Below are 24106 nucleotides of genomic sequence, written 5' to 3' on the forward strand. Positions count from 1 at the left end.
GATCTCTTCGCAACCAACAGCTCAGCAAAATTTAAAAGCACATGATGCACCAAAATGGGAAACATTACCAACCTGAGGCTAATCTCTTAAGTATGAGGGAGTTTGGAAAAGGCTTTGTTCCATTTTGGGAGGATATTCTGTAATTACTGTGTCTTTCATGCATCCTCCTTGGAAACACCTAACAACAGCCTCACTGGAGGCAAGACCCTGCAAGATACACTGCCCCTCTGAACATGCACACCAGTGCCCACTGTGTCTGTCACAGAGGGCTCAAGGGATCTGGTCTTACATGGGGCAAACAATCCTTCATATGTAGCTCCTTCCACCTCCTTTTTCCCCATCCATAAAGGGGCGATTCTCGATCTTTCTGTGGCACAAATCTGCTTTCCTTTAGGACCCATGCCAGCGCAGGTGTTACTCCAATTCCTTGTATTTTCCTGCTGCTGGTCCAGCCCAAGGCATATGGCACAATAAATATCAAGTTACAGGCTGGGGGTTTGGTATGCGTTTAAGGAAAGGGCTGATCTTAGGGATCGTAAAAGTCAGCTATATTAACATAGCCTGAAAAACAGATTGGCCTGAAAAAGACATTGATCTATTACTTGCTCCAAACACTACTCTCCAGAAAAAGGAAAGCGTGCTTACAACTGCTCCCCTTCTTAGTGAATTTGGACTGCATCAGTGTGATGACTGCTCTGTAGAAACTACATATGCCTCAGTGCAGACTTACTTTTGCAAAGAGAGATGCTCAGTAAAAGCAAACAGGAAAAAAATGATACTTTTTTGTTGTTGTTCAGATACCCAGCTCTATATTGGACTGATGTAATTATATACACAGAAAAATATTAATCATTTCAAAGAAGCTGAAACATGGATTTTACTTCATAACATCTATAGGAAATAATAGAGTATTTACCAGCCATCACAAGTTTAATGTTGAAAGCCTTTAGAAATGATGTAACAGAAAAGCCAAGAATAAATGTTATCAAATACCTCTTCTTTTTTCTTCAGCGCAGACTCTAACTCCTGTATTGTCTGGTTTAATTCTGTTTTATGTGTGTGGACTGCATTGGCTTGACTGCTCACACACTCTAGCTCAGTCACCTGTTGAAATAAGTAGAAGCAACACATACAGAATTAATTGCAACAAATTCAAGGTACTATTATTTCTTTGCATAAATAGCTGCATTTGAAATATACCCTTACTTCTGGGTGACTTATGTTGATTAAAATGGTGAAGGTGTTCTTATGAAGTTAGCATAAAATTCCTTAAAAAGTTGGTTTGCATAAAATGGTTGCTATGACTTCTAATGTTTACTGTAATATCTTGGAAACAATAAATTTAGTATGTGTGGAATGATTGCTGGAGGTGACCTATTGATATGTGTGTGTGTGTGTGTGTCCCCACCTTAAGGGAAGGTGAACCTCCAGGGTGGAATGCAGTGGATATGCAAGAAATCTGTTCCATAATAATTCCCTAAGCAACATAACCTGCAACCTTAGATGTTAGCAACACCAGGGGAGCTTGGTATGCTGACTCTAAGAGAAACAACACGGAGGGTAGAGCGGAGTGGAGACACCGCGGCCAGGCTCTGTGATATCACCACAGGGATAGGGAACTGGAACTACTGGAACAAGAATGGAAGGTCCCTGCATTGAATCCACTGAAGCAAGGAGGTGAAATAATGGGTGTTCTGTCAACGCTATGGCCTTACTTCTGATTTATATCATAAGTGCCCAGTTCTGGAGTAATGACACGCTAAATCATGTTCTCTGGGTGAACTTTGCTCATAATAATCTCATTATAATACCAAAACACACCTCCATTCCAAAAACTACCCACCTTCAAGGTGCGACCACCCCTCACTGAGCATGCACTCTGAATTCTCTCTAGCATATACCTTTAAAAGTAAAGCGAGAGAACTTTATACCAATCAAAGTAAAAGCATGTGTGACTAGAGTCACTCAAGCTCCACCTAAAAAATAAGAAAATATAAAAGGGCTTAAGGGAGGAGGAATGTTAGGGAAGACACCATCATAGACAAGTCGGGAGGACATCGCTGACTTCTGGGATCAGTCAACGGGCTGAACCTCTCTTCCCCCCCATAGGGATGCCTATTGGGTAAGATTCGAACCCTCAGTTATACCGAGTGCTTCCCTGGGAAACTTAGAAATCTCTATAGATTTTTTCCATAATTTACTGTGCTTGTAGTCGACTGTATTATTATTTGCATGTGCTTTGCAGACAGTGTATTTATCACTGGCAATCCAAAAGAACCTGTACTGATGCTTTAATAAACTGCGCTGCTCATTAACACGATCAAACTCCCTAACTCTGGTAATTCTCCCGTGTTGAATGCAGCTAAGCCGAGAGTGCAGTACACTATTAAGTACATCCGTCATCGTGATAGTTCAGCATATTGAATGCGACTGGATTTATAGCATTGAATTGGACATCACTCAGAAATTAAACCTAGCTGCCCCCATCCCCTCTGACATCTGAGGATAAGCTGGAATGCAAGGGGGTTTATTTTCTGCCAAACTTCTTTACCCTTTAATGCAACAGAATGTTGCAGGCTGAAAAAACATTAATTAAAAGTTATACTTACTAATTATTGAAAAATTTATGAAAGAAGCTGAATTACCATTTGTCCTGGGTTCAGCTGGGATAGAGTTAATTTTTACAGGAACCTGGGAGGTGGGGGGGCATAGCCGGGGCAGCTGACCTGAACTAGCCAAGGAGCTATTCCATACCATGTGCCATCATGCTCAGTATATACATGGGGAGCGGGCTGGGGGGAGTTCTCTCGACTTTCGGTGGGGGAAGTGGCGGAGCCTCGGGTTCCGGGTGGTGAGCAGCTGCACTGTGCATCACTCTTTTCTGTATACTCTTTCATTAGTACCGTTGTTGTTGTTGTAACCTTTTTTTTGTGTTGTCCCAGTAAACTGCCCTTATCTCAACCCTCGAGGTTCCAGGTTTTTTTTCTTTTCTCTCCTCCGTCTCCCCCCTATCCCACCGGAGGGGGCGGGAGGAGTGAGCGAGCGGCTGCGTGGTCCTTTGTTACCGGCTGGGCTGAAACCACGACAGTCCTTTTTGGCGCCCAACGTGGGGCACGAAGGGTTGAGATAACGACAGATCTGGCCAGAGCGTGTTGAAACAAATTTATCATACGCATTCCTTATATTAGATAAATAGATGTTAGTCACAATGTTGGTCCATTTGTTTACGTGGTGGCGTTTTGTAAGTCCTTATATGCTCTATGTATTGCCTGTAGTTACGTTTCTCACCTCTGGGAGAGTGATTGGGATTATCATTTTGCTGTACTGGGCAATGTCGACTTGTGAAATGATTACATCACTGGTCATGAGGTTAAGCTGGTATCTGTATGAGGCAGTGATATCATTTCCATACTTCGGGAGCCTTCTATCGGATTTTATTGGTAATTACACCCAATCCATGGGGAAGTCAGGGGGGCATACTTCTCCCCGTCCGTTCGCCTCCCTTCTCTCCTTCCGACTAATTACAACAGCTTTTGAGAATTTTGAATATCCTTGGGATGCGCAAGCCAGTGTGCTGTTAGTGCTATGCCTCCTGAACATGTTTCAGGTCTTGTTTAGGGCTACAAAAAGGCTCTTTAAGAGTACCACCCAGAGATCTGCCCCAAAGCTGGATATTCATGGGTGGCACGGCATGTGGGAGGATATGGGCAGGTATCTAGAGAACTTCTCACCCCCAGTGGCTTGGAAGTTCACTCCCGAACAACTACAGAACCCTCATGAAGTGGTAGAATATTTGAAAGAAAAATGCTGTGGCTATTCCAAAGACGTACAACTCGCTGCACTGTGCTGGGCCCTGGCCAGTATCTACCAAACACTGCTTGATATTAGGCAGCACCCTCAGGGGGAAAAAGGGGGAAAAGATGGAAAACAGGGCAACAGGCACCATGGCTACCCCTACCCCGGTGACAGGCACTGCAGCTAAACCAGAGAACCAACCTGTGCCAGTATCAGTCGCCCCTGTACAGAAAAAGAAACACACAAAGAAATCAGTTCGCTTAGTGAGAGATGAAGATGAACCAGGGTAATCGCGAGAACAGGAGGAAGAGGCAGAACCTGAAATAATTACCCAATCTCTATCCCTGAGTGAGTTGCATGACACGCTAAAATCAGCCGCCACCCAGGTGAGCACATTGTTACCTGGCTGCTCCGATGCTGGGATAATGGGGCCAGTAGTGTGGAATTAGAGGGTAAGGAAGCCAAGCAGTTGGGATCTCTATCTAGGGAAGGGGGCATCGACAAGGCGATTGGGAGAAAAACACAAGTCCTCAGCCTCTGGAGGTGACTTCTGTTAGGTGTAAAGGAAAGATACCCCTTCAAGGATGAAGTTACATGTCACCAAGGCAAGTGGACCACCATGGAGAGAGGTATCCAGTACCTGAGGGAATTAGCCGTGCTGGAGGTGATTTATAATGATCCAGAAAATGGGCAGTCACCCACAGACCCAGATGAAGTCCAATGCACACAACCCATGTGGCGTAAGTTTCTACGAATTGCACCACCAACCTATGCCAACTCATTGGCAGTAACGTCCTGGAAAGAAGGCCTTGGACAAACGGTGGATGAATTGGCTGTCCAACTGCAGCAATACGAAGGAAGTCTCTCTTCCTCCCTATGGGCCTGTGTCTCGGCTGTAGAGGAATTGTCCCGAGAGTTCCAGCAATTCAAAGTGGATATGTCTTCCTCCCCACCTGTACAGGCCCGCATCGCAGCTATTGGGAGTAAGCATTCCTGTGCCCAAGAGAGAGGAGAGAGAAAGTACACACGACGGGCTAACCTGTGGTTTTACCTGCGTGACCATGGAGAGGACATGAGGAAGTGGGATGGAGAACCTACCTCAGTCCTGGATGCACGGGTACGGGACTTGTGAGAAAAAGCAATCAGAAAAGAGGATTCTTCTTGGAAAACTGCTGCTCCAGTTTCCTGTGAGCAGTCCCCCAGACGCAGTAGATGGGCTGATCTCATTTCTGATCCTCTTGAAGGGACTTCTGATTCACGTGTGCGAAAAGTGAGTAACGGATACTCTAACCAGGATTAGAGGGGCCCTGCCTCCAGCCAGGTGGAGGAAAGGGACAACCGAGTCTACTGGACAGTGTGGATTCGATGGCCTGGCACATCAGACCCACAGGAGTATAAGGCTCTAGTAGACACTGGTGCACAACGTACCCTAATGCCATCAAGTTATAAAGGGGCAGAACCCATCTGTATCTCTGGTGTGACAGGGGGATCCCAAGAGCTAACCGTATTGGAAGCTGAAATGAGTCTAACCGGGAATGACTGGCATAAACACCCCATTGCAACTGGCCCAGAGGCCCCATGCATCCTTGGTATAGATTATCTCAGGAGGGGATATTTCAAGGACCCAAAAGGGTACCGTTGGGCCTTTGGTATAGCTGCATTGGAGACGGAGGAGATTGAACAGCTGTCTACCCTGCCTGGTCTCTCTCAAGACCCTTCGGTTGTGGGGTTGCTGAAGGTTGAAGAACAACAGGTGCCAATTGCTACAACAACGGTGCACCGGCGGCAATATCGCACCAACCGAGACTCCCTGATCCCCATCCATAAGCTGATTTGCCAATTGGAGAGTCAAAGAGTGATCAGCAAGACTCACTCACCCTTTAATAGTCCCATATGGCCCATGCGGAAATCTAATGGGGAATGGAGACTAACAGTAGATTATCGTGGCCTGAATGAAGTCACGCCACCACTGAGCGCTGCTGTGCCAGATATGCTAGAGCTTCAATATGAACTGGAATCAAAGGCAGCCAAGTGGTATGCCACAATTGACATTGCTAATGCATTTTTCTCCATTCCTTTGGCAGCGGAGTGCAGGCCACAGTTTGCTTTCACTTGGAGGGGTGTCCAGTACACTTGGAATCGATTGCCCCATGGGTGGAAACACAGCCCCACCATTTGCCATGGACTAATCCAGACTGCACTGGAAAAAGGCGAAGCTCCAGAGCACCTGCAATACATTGATGACATCATCGTATGGGGCAACACAGCAGAAGAAGTCTTTGAGAAAGGGAAGAAAATAATCCAAATCCTTTTGAAGGCTGGTTTTGCCATAAAAGAAAGTAAGGTCAAGGGACCTGCACAGGAGATCCAGTTCTTAGGAGTAAAATGGCAAGACGGGCGTCGTCAGATCCCTATGGATGTGATCAACAAAATAGCAGCTATGTCCCCACCGACTAATAAAAAGGAAACACAAGCTTTCTTAGGTGTTGTGGGCTTTTGGAGAATGCATATTCCAAATTACAGTCAAATTGTAAGTCCTCTCTACCAAGTTACCCGGAAGAAGAATGATTTTAAATGGGGGCCTGAGCAACGACAAGCTTTTGAACAAATTAAGCAGGAGATTGTTCATGCAGTAGCTCTTGGGCAGTCCAGGCAGGACAAGATGTTGAAAATGTGCTCTACACTGCAGCTGGGGAGAATGGCCCTACCTGGAGCCTCTGGCAGAAAGCACCTGGGGAGACCTGAGACCGACCCCTGGGGTTTTGGAGTCGGGGATACAGAGGATCCGAGGCTCGCTATACTCCAACTGAAAAAGAGATATTGGCAGCATATGAAGGAGTTCGAGCCGCCTCAGAAGTGGTTGGTACTGAAACACAGCTCCTCTTAGCACCCCGACTGCCGGTGCTGGATGTTCAAAGGGAGGGTCTCCTCTACACATCATGCAACTGATGCCACGTGGAGTAAGTGGGCCGCACTGATCACACAACGAGCTCGCATAGGAAACCCCAGTCGCCCAGGAATTGTGGAAGTGATGATGGACTGGCCAGAAGGCAAAGATTTTGGAATGTCGCCAGAGGAGGAGGTGACACGTGCTGAAGAGACCCCACTGTATAATAAACTGCCAGAAAATGAGAGGCAATATGCTCTGTTCACTGATGGGTCCTGTCGCATTGTGGGAAAGCATCGGAGGTGGAAGGCTGCTGTATGGAGTCCTACACGACTAGTCGCAGAAACTGCTGAAGGAGAAGGTGAATCGAGCCAGTTTGCAGAGGTGAAAGCCATCCAGCTAGCGTTAGACATTGCTGAAAGAGAGAAGTGGCCAGTGCTCTATCTCTATACTGACTCATGGATGGTGGCAAATGCCCTGTGGGGGTGGCTACAGCAATGGAAGAAGAGCAACTGGCAGCGCAGAGGTAAACCCATCTGGGCTGCCACACTGTGGCAAGATATTGCGTCCCAGCTAGAGAATCTGGTTGTAAAAGTACGTCATGTAGATGCTCATGTACCCAAGAGTCGGGCCACTGAAGAACATCAAAACAACCAGCAGGCAGATCAGGCTGCCAAGATTGAAGTGTCTCAGGTGGACCTGGACTGGCAACGTAGGGGTGAGCTATTTATGGCTCAGTGGGCCCATGATACCTCGGGCCATCAGGGAAGAGATGCAACATATAGATGGGCTCGTGATCGAGGGGTGGACTTGACCATGGACACCATCGCACAGGTTATCCATGAATGTGAAACGTGCTGCAATTAAGCAAGCCAAGCGACTGAAACCCCTGTCGTATGGAGGGCGATGGCTGAAATATAAACAGTGGGAGGCCTGGCAGATTGACTATATCACACTCCCACGAACCCGCCAAGGCAAGTGCCATGTTCTTACAATGGTGGAAGCAACCACTGGATGGCTGGAAACATATCCTGTGTCCCACGCCACTGCCCAGAACACTATCCTGGGCCTTGAAGAGAAAGTTTTATGGCAACACGGTACCCCAGAAAGAATCGAGTCAGACAACGGGACTCACTTCCGAAACAACCTCATAGACACCTGGGCCAAAGAACATGGCATTGAGTGGGTATATCACATCCCTTATCACGCACCAGACTCTGGAAAAATCGAACGATACAATGGACTGCTGAAAACTACATTGAGAGCAATGGGGGGTGGAACTTTCAAACATTGGGATACACATTTAACAAAAGCCACCTGGTTAGTTAATACTAGAGGATCCACCAATCGGGCTGGCCCCGCCCAACCAAGACTTGCACATACTGTAGAAGGGGATAAAGTCCCTGTAGTGCGCATGAGGAGTATGTTAGGAAAGACAGTCTGGGTTAGTCCTCCCTCAAGCAGAGACAAACCCATCCAAGTGGTTGTTTTTGCTCAGAGACCTGGGTACACCTGGTGGGTGATGCAGAAGGATGGGGAAGTTCGATGTGTACCTCAGGGAGATTTGGTTTTGGGAAAGAATAGCCAGTGAATTAGGCTGTATGATATTTAACTGCTAAATAACCTGCCAATGTATGTCATGGTATCTATAGTGTCTATATGCCATATCAAGGGTATTACTGTAAGAATTACCCAAACGACTGAAGGATGGACTTTGAAACTGAGCCAAGTACAACAGTGATAGAACTTGAACTGGCGCCCAGCAATTTCCCCAAGATCAACATCTTCGACCTGCAGACCAAGGGTGTGGGTTGCATCAAATGTACCAGCCAGAAGTTCCAGAGACAGCATACAACAACCCAACACCTCACACCATCTCTCTTATCCTGAAGAACTGTTACAACAGATGGAGCCCCAAAGTCATGGACTAAATAAAATTGATGGACACAGTGGAGGGATAGCCCATCGACTAAGGGAATACTATTTGTGTGTGTGTGTGTGTGTGTGTGTGTCCATATACATATAGATATATATATATAAGACAAGGAAAGTGGTAGTGATTGATTGGAAAATGTAAGATCTGAGCATGATGTAAATGGTATAGAATAAGGGGTGGATAATGTCCTGGGTTCAGCTGGGATAGAGTTAATTTTTACAGGAACCTGGGAGGTGGGGGGGCACAGCCGGGGCAGCTGACCTGAACTAGCCAAGGAGCTATTCCATACCATGTGCCATCATGCTCAGTATATACATGGGGAGTGGGCTGGGGGGAGCTCTCTCGACTTTCGGTGGGGGAAGTGGCGGAGCCTCGGGTTCCGGGTGGTGAGCAGCTGCACTGTGCATCACTCTTTTCTGTATACTCTTTCATTAGTACCGTCGTTGTTGTTGTAACTTTTTTTTGCGTTGTCCCAGTAAACTGCCCTTATCTCAACCCTCGAGGTTCCAGTTTTTTTTCTTTTCTCTCCTCCGTCTCCTCCCTATCCCACCGGAGGGGGCGGGAGGAGTGAGCGAGCGGCTGCGTGGTCCTTTGTTACCGGCTGGGCTGAAACCACGACACCATTTCAGAAACAGTAACGTCTAGATGATTAAACATGGATCTAACTAACCTCTCCATCTGACACTTTCTAATGTTGCACTATATTAATCAACTAAGCCACAATGCTCACCTACTTCCTAGCAAGCCAATTAACATTTCACAGCCTAAATTTCTGATTCAGCATCAACAATGTTGCAAATGAGCAGACACTCAGCCACCAATGTACAGCTGCCACCTTCTTACTTCCTCTACTTTCAGATCTGTCGTGGTTTAAGCCCAGCCGGTAACAAAGCACCACGAAGCTGCTCACTCACTTTTCCCCCCCTGGCCCTGGTGGGATGAGGAGGAGAAAATATAAAGAAAGGCTCATGGGTCAAGACAAGGACAGGGAGGAATCACTCGCCACTTATGGTCACGGGCAAAAGACAGGCTCAACTTGGGGAAGAAACAAAAGTAATTTAATTTACTACAAATCAAATAAAAACAAGGATAATGAGAAGTCAAACCAAACCTTAGAACACCTTCCCCCCAACCCTCCCTCCTTCCCAGCTCAACTCCAGTCCCGGTTTTTCTCTACCTTCTTCCCCCGGTGGTGCAGGGGGACGGGGGATGGAGGTTGGGGTCAGTTCGCCACACCTTGTCTCTGCTGCTCCTTCCTCCTCAGGGGGAGGACTCCTCACTCGTCCCCTGCTCCAGCATGGGGGCCCTCCCATGGGAGATAGTCCTTCACAAACTTCTCCAACATGAGTCCTTCCCACAGGCTGCAGTCCTTCAGGCACAGACTGCTCCAGTGTGGGCTTTCCCATGGAGTCATGGGCTTCTTCAGGGGCATCCACCTGCTCCAGCTTGGGGTCCTCCACGGGCTGGAAGTGGGCATCTGCTCCACCGCTCATCTCCATGGGCTGCAGGGGGACAGCCTGCTGTCTCACCACGGGCTGCAGGGGCATCACCTCCTCTGGCGCACCTCCTCCCCCTCCTTCACTGACCTCAGTATCTGCATAGGTGTTTCTCACATTCCAATATCCTCCACCCACTGTAGGTTCCCCTTCTTAAATATGTTATCCCAGAGGTGCTACCACTGTTGCTGATTGGGTCAGCCTTGGCCAGAGGCAGGTCCAACTTGGAGCCGGGGAAGCTTCTAGCAGCTTCCCACAGGAGCCACCCCTGCAGCCCCTCCCCCACTGCAAAAAACCCTGCCACAGAAATCCAAAACAGGATCTCATCTCTCAGTAACAAAGCCAACAGCTAATGGCACAATTTGGATTTTTACAGTTCCTTTTTATTAGCAGACAGCAAACACATGCCTGCGTGGATGTCTGCACTAAAACCTTTTTCTTTAGTAACAAACTGTTAGAATATTAAAAATACAATAACTAATTTTTTTCCAGAAGATATGTGCCTATCAATCTTAGTATATAGTCTTCAACAGAGCTGTATCATCTACCTACAGTAACTAACAAATCTGGCCCCAAAACTCCTTTGAACAAGGTATATTTCTGTGCTACCCAATTCTGCAACAAAAACCTTAAGGTCTCTATTTACCTTTCTCAGAGAAGTAGCCCCTAGACAGAGGGCATGTGTTCTCCAGGACAATTTTATTTCTTAGATAAAAGAACATCTTGAGGAATCAAGGTTGGTGCCCTCCAGCACCGATGTAGTCTAGCTAGTGAAGCCACTGTGATGCCAGTAATTTCAGACTCTGAACTGTTTGTAGGCTCAAAAGGTAGATTACTGAGTGCAGGGAGAATTTGAAGGAAAGCCAAGATGAAATACAAGAAAATTAAAACAAAATCCCTATCAGCTTCTCCTTTCTGAGTCATAGAGCATGAACTTCCCCTCTGTAACAGCTATGACAAGTCTAGTTTCTTCTACTGGAAAACTATTAGACATTTTTGCACATCAGGCTTATAAATGGAAAGAAACTGAGATTACAGCAAATTCTTGGGAGGGGTAAGGGGAATGAGAGATGAGGAGATAGCTTCGTAACACAACACCCCACCCCTCACCCCCAAGAACTATCTTATTGGCTGGAATTGTCTCAAAAGAAATATCAGTGCTCGTGGCAAAAAAGTAATAGCAGTTTGCTCAGTTTTATATGCCACTGAGCATTATGACTGAAGTCTTGGATAATTTTCTCAATTTGCTTCAATTACACAAAAAAATATCTATTGAGATGATTTGTGACTGCTACCATTTGTGACTATTACAGTATTTGCCACTATAATTAAACAAAAAACAAACAAGCAGAATTGCAACACACCAACTGGGATAAACCTATATCTAAACAGTGTCTGAACTAACATATAAATACAGCAAGAATCACAGAGGCACAGAATAACTTAGGCTGGAAGGGGACCCTGGTGATCATCTGGTAAAGGCCCCCTGCTCAAAATAGGGCCAATTTTGAAGTCACATTTGGTTGCTCAGGGTCTTGTCCAGTCAAGAACCCTTCACCATCCAGCAGAGCTGCCACAGTTGTACGTAGGTTCCTGTATTTCTGCCACTGCAGCTTTATGCAGAGCTCTAGTTCATTCCTAAGTTTTTTTGGAACTGTCAAATTCACCCACCTTGTCCACCTTCACCCCTTCTGAAGTTCAACTTGTTAAACATTTCCATGCTTTTCTGCTGAACTGAGTCTTGAATTGGAGGTGGAAGCCTCTGTGAACCCAGGGTTAGGGTTGTTATGGGAACTCAGGGTCAGACCCTCTCTTACCCATTGGTAAAGACTGGATCGTTGCATGGTAACCTCCAAGAAAGTCAATCTCTTTTTTAAAGCTGTTGCACTCGGCAATACCCACTGGCTCTTACCAAGTACTGGTACAGTGAATACTCATTTACACAAAGTGGAAGAGCCTCAGCAGGAGAGACAAAAAAACTGAGTTCTTGAACCACTTCTGTCCTAGCACCTAGTGCCCTAGAAGCAGGTGCAGAGGCATCCCATCCTGTTACTAAGGGAGGGCTTGGACCCCACTGCTCTCCACATGGTTTCCTCTAGGTTGGTACACATGGTGAGGATGCATGTGTTGGTGTGAGCCTGGAGTCCAAGGAGACTGGTGGATTGAACTGGGGTGGATGAAATGTTACGGTTCTCAGCTGTATGTATTGTTGCTGGCTGAAAACACCTCCCACTACAGCCCTGCCGGCTGTGTGGCTCACGTGAACGCTCCCCAGTGCGCTCCGGTCCATACTAACTCAAGACACCTATTGAAATTACTTAAGCAAACACAGCTAATTTTGCTTGAGCATAGTAGGGAGTGCTCTCACAAACCTTCTTGCCAACAGAGGCAACCACTGTCAGAAGGGCAATTAATTACCCACACTAAAGGGGCTGTGATGTCTTACTCTGGTCCAGCTTTTCTCTGGGCAAGCATCCATCTCTTACTGCTTATGCAAGAAAATAATGCATTGTTCAATTGTTTTGTTCACTGTTCATTGAAAAATCAGTAACTTGGAAAAAAAGAACAAATTCAATTAAAAAAACAGGTTTACTTTAATCACATATTTAAATGTCCATTCCTACTGAGATCTGAAAAGATGTCAAATATCATGATGTTCTCTTCTTGAATGTACCTATAAAAAAGAAAATCGTATTGTGACCCTTTCAAAAAAATCTGTAGAGTAAGATGGGCTGGAAAATGATGCGATATAAAGAATATGCAATTGAAAACAGAAGCAACAAAAGATAAAGCTCTAGGCAAAAATCTGGATAGCATTTATTTGCTCTATTTCCTTGTTTCAAATTGAATTTCTTTTTCTCATGACCAGTGGTCCAAAAGTCATTAAAAATAACTGTTTATGCATTATGCACAGAAGGGGGCATAAAAAGAAGCTAAAATGCTTTAGTCTGACCCTCCCACATGCTCTTTTCAGGGACATCTCCTCATTCAGTTTAAGAGCAAGGCTCAATCAATCATTCAAGCCTTTGCATAGCAACACTAAGCAATGTATCTGTGATTAAGCCTTTTTTCCAGTACAGAATTCAGACTGAAAAAACAGTCTTTGAATAATAACTGATTAAACAAGGTTCTTCTATTGTGCTATCGTAAGGCTGCACTGACTTGCATATCTGAAAAAAGTCAATACTGTGGCTTTGTATTTGAGACTAAAAAAGAAAAAAAATATTGTTCTTAGCCTCTGCTTCTTTATTTTGCATTTATCATACAGGTAAGGATTGCACATAGGTAAAAAAATTCCAAAAGGGCTTTTTAGTGACTATTTAATGAGCTAAGTGTTCTAGTATATGGCCATTATTATACTTAACTGCATACTTCAGTGCAAAATACGTCAGCTGAAATAAGACAGCAAGGCAACTTGTTCTGGCAGAGCCTAGACCTTCTCAGCAGATGCCATTCGAGAGTTTTCTGGAAATTTTGATCTAGGGTCAACAGCCTATAAATATAGGAGGATGCCAGGCATAAATTTTCATTGTAGCAGACAGCTAGCGCACACTGGGCTGCTAGGAAGGCTGAAGGAGTGAGGCTTTGGGCCAACAAGGAATTACAGACTTAATGTGAGCTTAAGACAGTGACTGCTCAAAGCTTCAGAAGACTGAAGAGTCTCTCAAAGAAAACAAACCAAATCAAAGCACAAAGAAACCAAGAGAGGAGATTGCACCAAATCTCAACACAGACAACTGCTTCATGAGTGAAGTCTTTGGTTAGACAGAGGCAAAGAAGTGGGAATGACAGAAATATTTCAAGTGGTAACCCTCCCCGAGCAATTATTGACAAAATGAATCTGAGCTATGTTTGCTGCAGGTTGATTCATTTTTTTCAAACCACTTTCTTGAGATAAATTTGTACACTTCTGATCTCAAACAACAAGTTTTTACTCAGCATCTTAAATTCAGTGCCAGCAGATCATGAAATTCCTTCTAAACTTCATACAGAAATTACTTCAACTGCTACAGAAATGCAAAGAAAGACAGATTAGAACATATTTTCAGTGTACCTGTAGCCTATTTTATAGATATATCTGACACTATTAACTTGTTTCCTAAAGATATTTTTATCCCTTATATTTATTGTGGAATGCAATATCCAAGGTCTACTAACCCAGGCTACAGTACAGAACAGGCAGAGTGCTCACATGCAAGACTGAATTTAACTATTAATTATGTATTTTTAGCTAGTTGAGTTACATCCCTAAATGGATCATAACTGTGACTGTGTGTCCTGGTTTCAGCTGGGATAGTTAATTGTCTTCCTAGTAGCTGGTACAGTGCTATGTTTTTGAGCTAGGTATGAGAAGAATGTTGATAACACTGATGATTTCAGTTGTTGCTAAGCAGTGTTTAGACTAAAGTCAAGGATTTTTCAGCTTCTCATGCCCAGCCAGCGAGAAAGCTGGAGGGGCACAAGAAGTTGGCACAGGACACAGCCAGGGCAGCTGACCCAAAGTGGCCAATGGGGTATTCCATACCATGTGATGCCACATCTAGTATATAAACTGGGGGGGGTGGGAGGGGATCGCCGCTCAGGGACTAACTGGGTGTCGGTCGGCAGGTGGTGAGCAATTGCATTGTGCATGACTTGCATATTCCAATCCTTTTATTACTACTATTGTCATTTTATTAGTGTTACCATTATCATTATTAGTTTCTTCTTTTCTGTTCTATTAAATTGTTCTTATCTCAACCCACGAGTTTTACTTTTTTTTTTTCCCGATTCCCTCCCCCATCCCACTGGGTGTGGGGGGAGTGAGTGAGTGGCTGCATGGTGCTTAGTTGCTGGCTGGGGTTAAACCACGACACTGTGATAATATTATTCCATCAATAATTCAAGATGAACCTCCTACAAAGAAGAAAAGAGCCCTTTGCTTTCCACAATGAGAAGAGAAATGATGTTGCATGACTCGGCAAAACTGGGAATAACTGCATAAAGTTTCACATAATTTATGCAGAAGAAGCTTCTCAGTTCTTCATGGTGGACAGTAAGATGCAAGACAGCATGCAAACAAGCCGATCATAAAAATAATTCTAGCATAGCTTTCAAGAATAAAAACTCTGGAAAGATTTTTGGTGCTAAGAAATGTGAAAATGCAGAAAACAAGGAAAATTGCTTTTCAAGGTTGCTGTTGAAAGAACAAAAAGCGCACCATAGTATTATTCATATACATCACTTTTGACAGAAAATTAATTATTATAGTTTTCCAAGATTTACCCATAGATAAAATGATAACCTGAGGGCAGGGGGAGTTTTGTGCATTACCAATAATATAGTACTTTTTTCAACTTAGAAAACAATTAAAGATTTTGCTGAAAAGGACACATTTTTCTCTGTGGGCACTGATGCCTCAAGCCATGGAAATATCAAAATGTTTTCCACAGTTATTCATTCTTACAGAGATGAAAGAGGAATAATCCATCATCTGCTTGATTTTTGTGAAGAAAGTAATGAAACTGCAGTAGGAATATTTGAAAATATAAGAAGTGTACTAAAATCAATGCTTTGAACTTCAGCCATGCATTATTATTTGCAACTGATAATGCTAATACTAACTTCAGGTGACATCCCTTTCTCTGCAATCTAATTAGCAAATATTTTTTCCAGCTATCTGGCCAGCTCATGAAATACATGCAATAGCAAACACAGTACAGATTTGTCATCCTTTAATCCTGAGGATTTAACTCCAGTAATTTCCTCATTCTCCAATGGAGTTTTGGAATTATAGGATATATTTTATTCTACAAAGCTTTGACTACATAAAAATGTTGTGGCATGTTTGTGTACGGTTTTTATAACTTGCGGATAAAAGGATCATAAAGCATTTCTTAGTTTAAAAAAAACTAAGAAAGATGATGAACTTGGGGATGAGGGACCCTTCAGTGAAAACATTTTTTCCTTTTCCAGAGTGACAGCAGTTTGGTTGGCTGTTTTTATTTCTTTTCCAAATTATAATCTTGTATGACACTTTGTATCACCCCACATTCAGTGAAAGTGAATTCCCAGAAAAAAACCCTAATGAAATAGTGTTGGGTCCTAAATGCAAATCTGCTCTAAAAACAAATCAAGGCAAACAGAAAAAGACAGAAAGGACTTGCCTTCAGTTCACCATCCATAAAAAAAAGCTGAATTCACATTTTGATTTCAGAAAACAAAACTACTATAACCTGATTCACCTGCTCTGTCTGAAAAGGGGGCATCTTTTTAGTAAACTGCAAGTATTAACTAAGGGTTGAATCTTGATAAAGGCTAGATGTGGATTATTTATATTAGGAATCACGCATAGAAAGGGAGCTGAGAATACGCACTGGATTTCAGAAATCCTGTCCTAGGAAATGCTCTAATACTCTAATGTCAAGACTGACAATATATACCATTTCGAAATTAATATGGAACTTATGATAGCTGAAATGGATACTGGAGGAGCAAAAATGTATATCTGAGAGAAAAATACATATCCCTTGAAATAAAATGCTCATATTTTTTCTTTGTTATCCCCTAATTCCATGCAAAGAAGGTGGTCAGCCTCCGCAATGGTTTCTCTTCTCAAGGATTTTTAAAATATTACTCTGGATTTCTTTTTATTAGAAACTAGTTCCACTGTAAGAAGGATAATGGACCTCATGCAGATAATTACAGCCTGCTCTAAAACATAAACTTTTTTTTAGGCAAGATTGTAATTTCAAAAACAAAAAACCAAAGTCACTATATTCCCACGTCTTCTAAAAACTTGACTATCACAGTTAGAACAATTAGCCTTTCCAGATCTTACTGTGTTGTAGAAAACCCTAATACTCCACAGAACATCTCTCTTGAACATTTGGTCAATATTTAACATTATGACCTCATTTGGGAAAGTACTGCCCTTTTTTTGGTCCTTTCGGGAGTTTCTAGTGCAACAAGAATTCGCTTGCAATTCCAGATGAAAGGACTGCATATGTAAAAATATGGACTTAGTTGTCCATTTTTTGTGCACTCAGGATTGGTCCATCTGCACACGCATTTTTTTCAATTAAATGCATAGACAAATACAAGCAAAATGGTAATCCCACTTTTTTGATTAAATTGCCAAACTAACCATATTTACCCTGCAAAATGCTTATCTATTTTCTTTATTAAACAAATGGTACCAAGTTACTATCTAGCCACATGCTAATTACAATATCTTAAGGAAGTTATACTTGGATAACTTTTTTCTTTAATCAATCAAACTAAATTTAAATATAAGTTTGGATTTTTCAGTGGGGATAGGAGGGACACAGTCTTAAAGGGAGGATGACAAGAGATAGGCATCACATAAAAAAGGTGCATTGCCAATAAATTTTTGGATCAAAACTCCGTTCATAAATTTCTTGTTACCACACTTTCTGTAACCTTGTTTCATATTTCCACTTTTAGAAAATATCCTTCCTTGGTCATATAAAACCAAACAGTTATTCAGAGTAGTCCCCACAGCGATGCTAATAAGTTGTTCAATAAGCACTGACTTCTCAGCAAGTAAGAAGCTCACAATATGGGCTCTGATTCAGCAAGCAACTATATCACACATCTGCATGTTCAAAATTGAGTTTTGGTTATTCAATTATTAATGCAGCTGGTGGAAACATGGAGGTGACTGCTAAGGGGCCTGCAAAGATTTTCTATAGAAATTTTTTGGATAATCTGAGCAGATGGCTTATATGGCATCCCATACTTCTTGTGGACTTTAATAACTGCTTTTATAGATTCTTGTTTTCTTTAAGTAGCACAGAAATAGCCCAGTAAAATGTCCATGGTTTTATTTCTCTATGTTCATGCATTTTTTTAATATCTACTTTAAAATTTCTTTTAACAGGAGTGAAATTAAGGTCCATTATTTGTCAGGTGTTTTTGATGACTACATAAGATGTCCTCATACTTATTTAATTCATTGAATGAAAGAACCAGAATGTAAGAAGCTAATTTTAACTTATTTCCTAGGAAATCCTGGTAAAATAACAAACTAGACTTCAAGAGTTTACCTCTCTGTTCTTTCAGGAATACCCAAGAGTTTGATCGCTTGCCTTCATCTCTTGTTATCTCAGGTTTCTTTTCCTGCAGATGAATGATCTTCAAGGACTGCAGCTCTTTTATCATGCACTGGTGTTATTACTCTACATTATTGCCCAGTGTTACAGGATGATTTACTTTAGCAGTTAGCATGCAAGAAAAAAATGTATAATTTTCATTTTTTACATTACAAAGATGAAACTTTGGGTTATTTTCCATAATTCATATCACCATACAATCCTTTCCTTTCTACAATATCAGGATTAATGTTAGTACCAATGCTATTCTATTTGTCTGAAGTAGCTCACTTCAGGGTTTTTCCTTCTGTTACTGAGCTGTTCTAAATTCATGAACCCCTTTGACTTCAAAAAGCTATACAAGGTGTGTTGGAGTGCTCCCCAACCCCATTTAAGGGAAATCCTTGTTGTTAAACTGCTTCTGAGCAGATTAGAGGAAAGAAGGTTGAGAGCTCTAAGTTAAGCTCTTGACTGGGCATCACATCTTCCCATAATTATTATCTCTTTGTATTTTAGAGGGAAAAATCCATACACTCATTTAGTAAACTGTCCTAGTTTCAGCTGGGATAGAGTTAACTGTGTAATGAACGGGTTAACTTTGTTCATGAAATCAAGGAGGGGGAAGAGACACATTGAGAGTTAACATATGCCTGGTGTAAATAACAAAGCTTGCTTAAGTGATGCGTAAAGGTCACGGGAAGAGGGCAATGGCTATAACTTACTAGATAAGGGGGGGGGGAAAGAACAACAGCTATAACTTACTAGATAAGGAGAGAAAAGAACAACAGCTATAACTTACTAGATAAGGAGAGGAAGGACAAGAGCTGCAATTTACCAAGACTATATTTCTCCACATCAAAAGACATTCTACATCTAAGGATACTCATCCTTGAGAAAATTACCGAATCTGCATAGCAACAGACCTGCACGAGTGAGGAAAGAAGAAGCAGGACAAGGCGGAGACTTACAAGAAAGGGGTACAAGAAATGTGTATAAGGAATGTAACGGTAACATAAAGTTGCGGGCCTATGGCGGAGCGTTGCCTCCCCGGCCGCCCAGCGCTGTTTTGCTCTCTTATCGCTTGCTAATAAATTTGATTTTTTTATTCAATACAAATTGGCTCCTCCAATTTGTCACGAGCGTTTATAACAAATTTGGTGCCGTGACTCGGATCCAGGTTCTTTGGTGCGGACCCTCGCAAGCGGGGAGGCGCCCTATCCTTGGATAGCCCCGTCTTGAGGAGGTGTCGTCGCCACACCCTGGACCCGCGAACCCCTTTAAATTACGATAACTGAGCAAAAGAACCTGCAGGACCCCTTAAATTTTGTGCACGAAGACCAAGCGAAGACCCAGGAGCGGGTGAGTATATAAAGTGTGAGCTGTTCGGTTGGGGTGGTTATCCCGAGGTGCGACTGTGTGAGAGGTCTCTCTGAGATCACGCGAGTGCGGACCCTCCAGTAGTGCAGTTCTCGTAGCCCGCGAGGGAGCGAGTCACGACCGAGGGGAAGTGAGTGTGTGTGTGGATAAGGGCACCTCGGAAGATGGGACAGAGGAAAAGCAAGCCCTCTGGACCCATGGGGATGGGGAAGGGAAATAAGTTACCAGACATACCCCCGGACAGTCCCCTAAGCCTGATGTTAAGATATTGAGACAGTTCACCAAAGAGAAAGGATAAGTCTAAGGAAAAAATGATCACTTATTGTATTGAGATTTGGGGTGGGAAACCTCTCAACAATCCTCATATACTCTCGCCCGTGTTCGGGTCCTCTGAGGATTGGGTGTGTCAACAATTAAATATATGGGTAAACAATAAAAGACCACCAGCCAGCCAAGAGGAGAGTGAATATGCTGCCTTATGGATTCCCCAATCTTGGGAGCCGTCATTCCTCTTTCCTTAAGGGAAAACAGATCAGATAAACCTCGAAAAAATGATGAGGACCCCCTTTGGCCCCCTCCCTATGCCCCTCAGCCCCTCCACCTCAGGACCCACCCCAAGGCCAGGAAATAGCCCAGGCCCGGGGGGGTCAGATTCGGAACCTGATTCCCCGACCCCGGCACCCCCTCCCAGAAGGTCTGCACGTAATAGAATAATGCGAGGAAAGGAAAGATTGTTTCCTCTTGGGAAATGTTGGTGCCTGGTGGGGATGGACAGGGGGGACCGGGAACGGGGTATGTGGCAGTCCCCCTTAATACAGGGGATGTAAGGGAATTTAAGAAGGAAATGGGGAATCTGTTAGATGATCCCCTGGGGGTAGCCGAAAGGTTGGATCAATTCTTGGGACCGAATTTGTACACGTGGGATGAATTACAGTCTATCCTGGGCATATTATTTACCGTAGAGGAAAGAGACATGATTAGAGGGGCTGGGATGAGAGTGTGGGACCAGCAACATCAGGCTGGTCCGGCGGCGGATCAAAAATGGCCCTTAAATCGGCCAAACTGGAATAATCAGGATCCGGCTCATAGGAATAATATGTCAGACTTGAGAACAATTATAATTCAGGGGATACGGGAATCTGTTCCCCGAGGACAGAATATTAATAAAGCCTTTCGTGAACAGCAAAAGAAAGATGAGACCCCAACGGAATGGCTTGAAAGGTTAAGGAAAAGTTTCCAGCTATATTCTGGAGTGAACCCTGCCACTCCTGTAGGACAAGCGTTGCTGAAAACCCAGTTCGTGGCCAAGTCGTGGGGAGATATTAGGAAGAAGTTGGAGAAAATTGAGGACTGGCAGGAGCGGGGTTGGATGAATTACTTAGAGAAGCTCAGAAGGTGTATGTGAGGCGAGAAGAGGAAACGGAAAAGCGACAGACTAGGCTGCTGGTTGCAGCGGTAAGAGAGGGACAGAAAGGTGTGATAAGGAGACCCGGTCGGCCTGGTGGGGGGGATAAGAAAGAATCGGGGGAGAGGAGATAAAGCCGTGGAATGTTTTTATTGCGGGAAAAAAGGACACATGAAGAGAGAATGTAGAAAAAGAATTCAGGATGAAAAAGCGTTCCGGGAGGATTAGCGGGGTCAGGGGCTCTATGTGCTGATGACCCCCGGTAAGAAGGAGCCCTTGATAACTTTAAAAGTGGGTCCTCAGCGTCAGGAGGTGATCTTTCTTGTAGATACCGGGGCCGAAAGGTCTACGGTACAATCATTACCTCCGGGATGTAAAATATCTGAGGATAAAGTTAATGTAATTGGAGCAAAAGGGGAACCTTTTAGGGTCCCCGTTATAAAAGATGTGGCGGTGGAATCAAGTTGCAGATATGGAATCGGAACGCTGCTGTTGGTACCTGAAGCGGAATATAACTTATTAGGTAGGGATTTAATTGTAGTAATGGGGATTCGGGTGGATGTGGAAAAGGAAGAGTTGAAAATCAAGCTTTGTCCCCTTACAGAGGTGGACGAGAAGCAAATTAACCCCGAAGTGTGGTATACTCCCGAAACAGTTGGAAAACTGGATATTGAACCATTTGAAGTGGTTATTAAGAACCCAGATTCCAGTGAGAGTTAAACAATATCCCTTATCTAATGAAGGGAGAAGGGGACTAAAACCTGAGATCGAAGACTAGAAAGGGGGTACTCGAACCCTGCATGTCCCCTTTTAATACCCCGATTTTACCAGTAAAAAAATCCGATGGTAGCTATCGGCTGGTGCATGACCTAAGAGAAATCAATAAACGGACTGTCAGCCGGTTCCCGGTAGTGGCAAACCCACACACCCTGTTGAGTCAACTGGGGCCTGAAAACCAATGGTATAGTGTAATAGATCTTAAGGATGCATTCTGGTCATGCCCTCTAAGGAGGAATGTAGAGATTATTTTGCCTTTGAGTGGGAAGACCCAGACACTCATAGGAGACAGCAGTTAAGGTGGACTGTACTCCCCCAGGGGTTCACGGAATCCCCAAACTTATTTGGACAAGCCCTAGAACGGATTCTACGGGAATACCGGTTGCAAGATGGGGTCGTGCTAATACAGTATGTGGATGACTTATTGTTGGCAGGAGAGGATCAAGAGACAGTCAGAAAAGAAAGCATACGGTTGTTAAATTTCTTGAGCCTTCAAGGCCTGAAGATATCACGGTCAAAACTACAGTTTGTGGAAGAGGAGGTAAAATATTTAGGACACTGGATAAGCAAGGGGACTAAGAGGTTAGACCCTGAACGAGTAAATGGGATTTTATCACTGAAAGCCCCAAAGAGTAAACGACAGATTAGACAATTGTTGGGGCTATTTGGGTATTGCAGGCAGTGGATCGAGAACTTTAGTGCGAAAGTGCGATTTTTGTATCTAAAGTTATCTATGGATAGATTGCTTAAGTGGACTCAAGAGGATGAAGAAAGATTAGAGGGTCTCAAGGCCGATCTAGTTAACGCCCCTGTCTTGAGTCTGCCTGATATGAAGAGACCCTTTCATTTATTTGTGGCCACTGAGGAGGGGACAGCATACGGGGTTTTGACCCAGGAGTGGGCAGGGAAAAAGAAACCTGTAGGGTACATTTCCAAATTATTAGACCCCGTCAGTAGAGGGTGGCCCACCTGTTTACAGGCAGTTGTTGCTGTAGCTCTGATAGTGGAAGAAGCAAATAAGGTAACGTTTGGAAGTGAATTAAAGGTGTTCTCCCCTCATAATATTCGAGGGGTTCTCCAACAAAAAGCTGAAAAATGGATCACCGATGCTAGGCTTTTAAAATATGATGGGATCCTAATCCATTCCCCTAAATTGGAGATCGGAACAATGAACTTGCAAAATCCGGCGCAATTTTTGTATGGGGGTCCTGAAGAAGACTTAACACATAATTGCCTTCAGACCATTGAAGAACAAACAAAAATTAGGCTAGATCTGGAAGAAGTAGAATTGGGAGAGGGAGAAAAGTTATTCGCTGATGGGTCATCTCGAGTAATAGCAGGGAAAAGGAAGTCAGGTGTATTGGGTCTGGCTGAGATGGAGTTAATAGTTCCCATAGCAGCCCTCATAGAGCTGTGCTCTGCATTAGTAGCTAGAGAGGTGTTGATAACACACCAGTGTTTTGGCTACTGCTGAGCAGCACTGGCACAGCATCAAGGCTGTCTCCCCAACATTTTTGCCCCCTCCCTCAATGGCAGGCTGGGGCAGGGCAAGATCTTGGGAGGGGACATAACCAGGACAGCTGACCTAAACTAACCAAACAGATATTCCATACCATATGACGTCAGCCCAGATATAAAAGCTAAGTAAAGGGAGGCGGAAGGGAAGGCATTTTTTGTCTTCCCGAGCAACCACCACACGTACTGAAGCCCTGCTTCCCAGGAAGTGGCCAGACATCGCCTGCTGATGGGAAGTAGAGAATAATATCATTTGTTTTTCTTTGCTTTCGCGCGCGACCTTTGCTTTCATTTTATTAAACTGTCCTTATCTTGACCCACGAGCCTTTTGTTATATTTTCTCCCCCCTGTCCAGCTAAGAAGGGGGAGTGATAGAGCGGCTTTGGTGGACACCTGGCACCCAGCCAGGGTCAACCCACCACATCAGGATATGCAATTGTGGACGGGGGGAGCCTAAAAGTAAAGGAATCTGGACCCCTCAGTCCTAGTTGGTCGGCGCAGGCATGTGAGTTATACGCAGTACTTAGGGCACTGGAACTTTTAAAGGATAAAGAAGGAACCGTGTACACGGATTCAAAATACACGTATGGAGTGGTACATACCTTTGGAAAAATTTGGGAGGAACGAGGACTTATTAATTCTCAAGGAAAGGGTTTGATTCATGAGGAACTGATTGTAAAAATTCTACAAGCAATAAGAGGGCCCAAGCGAATAGCTGTGGTACATGTTAAGGGACACCAAAGAGGAACAACCCCCGAAATTCGAGGGAATAATCTTGCTGATCAAGAGGCCAAAGCGGCAGCACTACTTGCTGTGACCACCGCC

The 24106-nt window shown here is 43.9% G+C and overlaps 1 protein-coding gene across 2 annotated transcripts in view; it reads right to left on the reverse strand.

Moving 5' to 3' along the window:
- The window catches only part of LOC121233044 (homer protein homolog 1-like), a 199364-nt gene that overhangs the window by 25903 nt on the left and 149355 nt on the right, over positions 1-24106 (reverse strand). For both annotated transcript variants that reach the window (XM_041121633.1, XM_041121632.1), the window contains exon 7: positions 994-1104. In XM_041121633.1, coding sequence (XP_040977567.1) covers positions 994-1104 — 111 coding nt within the window. The remainder of the gene's footprint in view (positions 1-993; positions 1105-24106) is intronic.

The sequence above is a fragment of the Aquila chrysaetos genome (assembly GCF_900496995.4).
Source record: "Aquila chrysaetos chrysaetos chromosome W unlocalized genomic scaffold, bAquChr1.4 W_unloc_4, whole genome shotgun sequence".
Taxonomy (NCBI): domain Eukaryota; kingdom Metazoa; phylum Chordata; class Aves; order Accipitriformes; family Accipitridae; genus Aquila; species Aquila chrysaetos.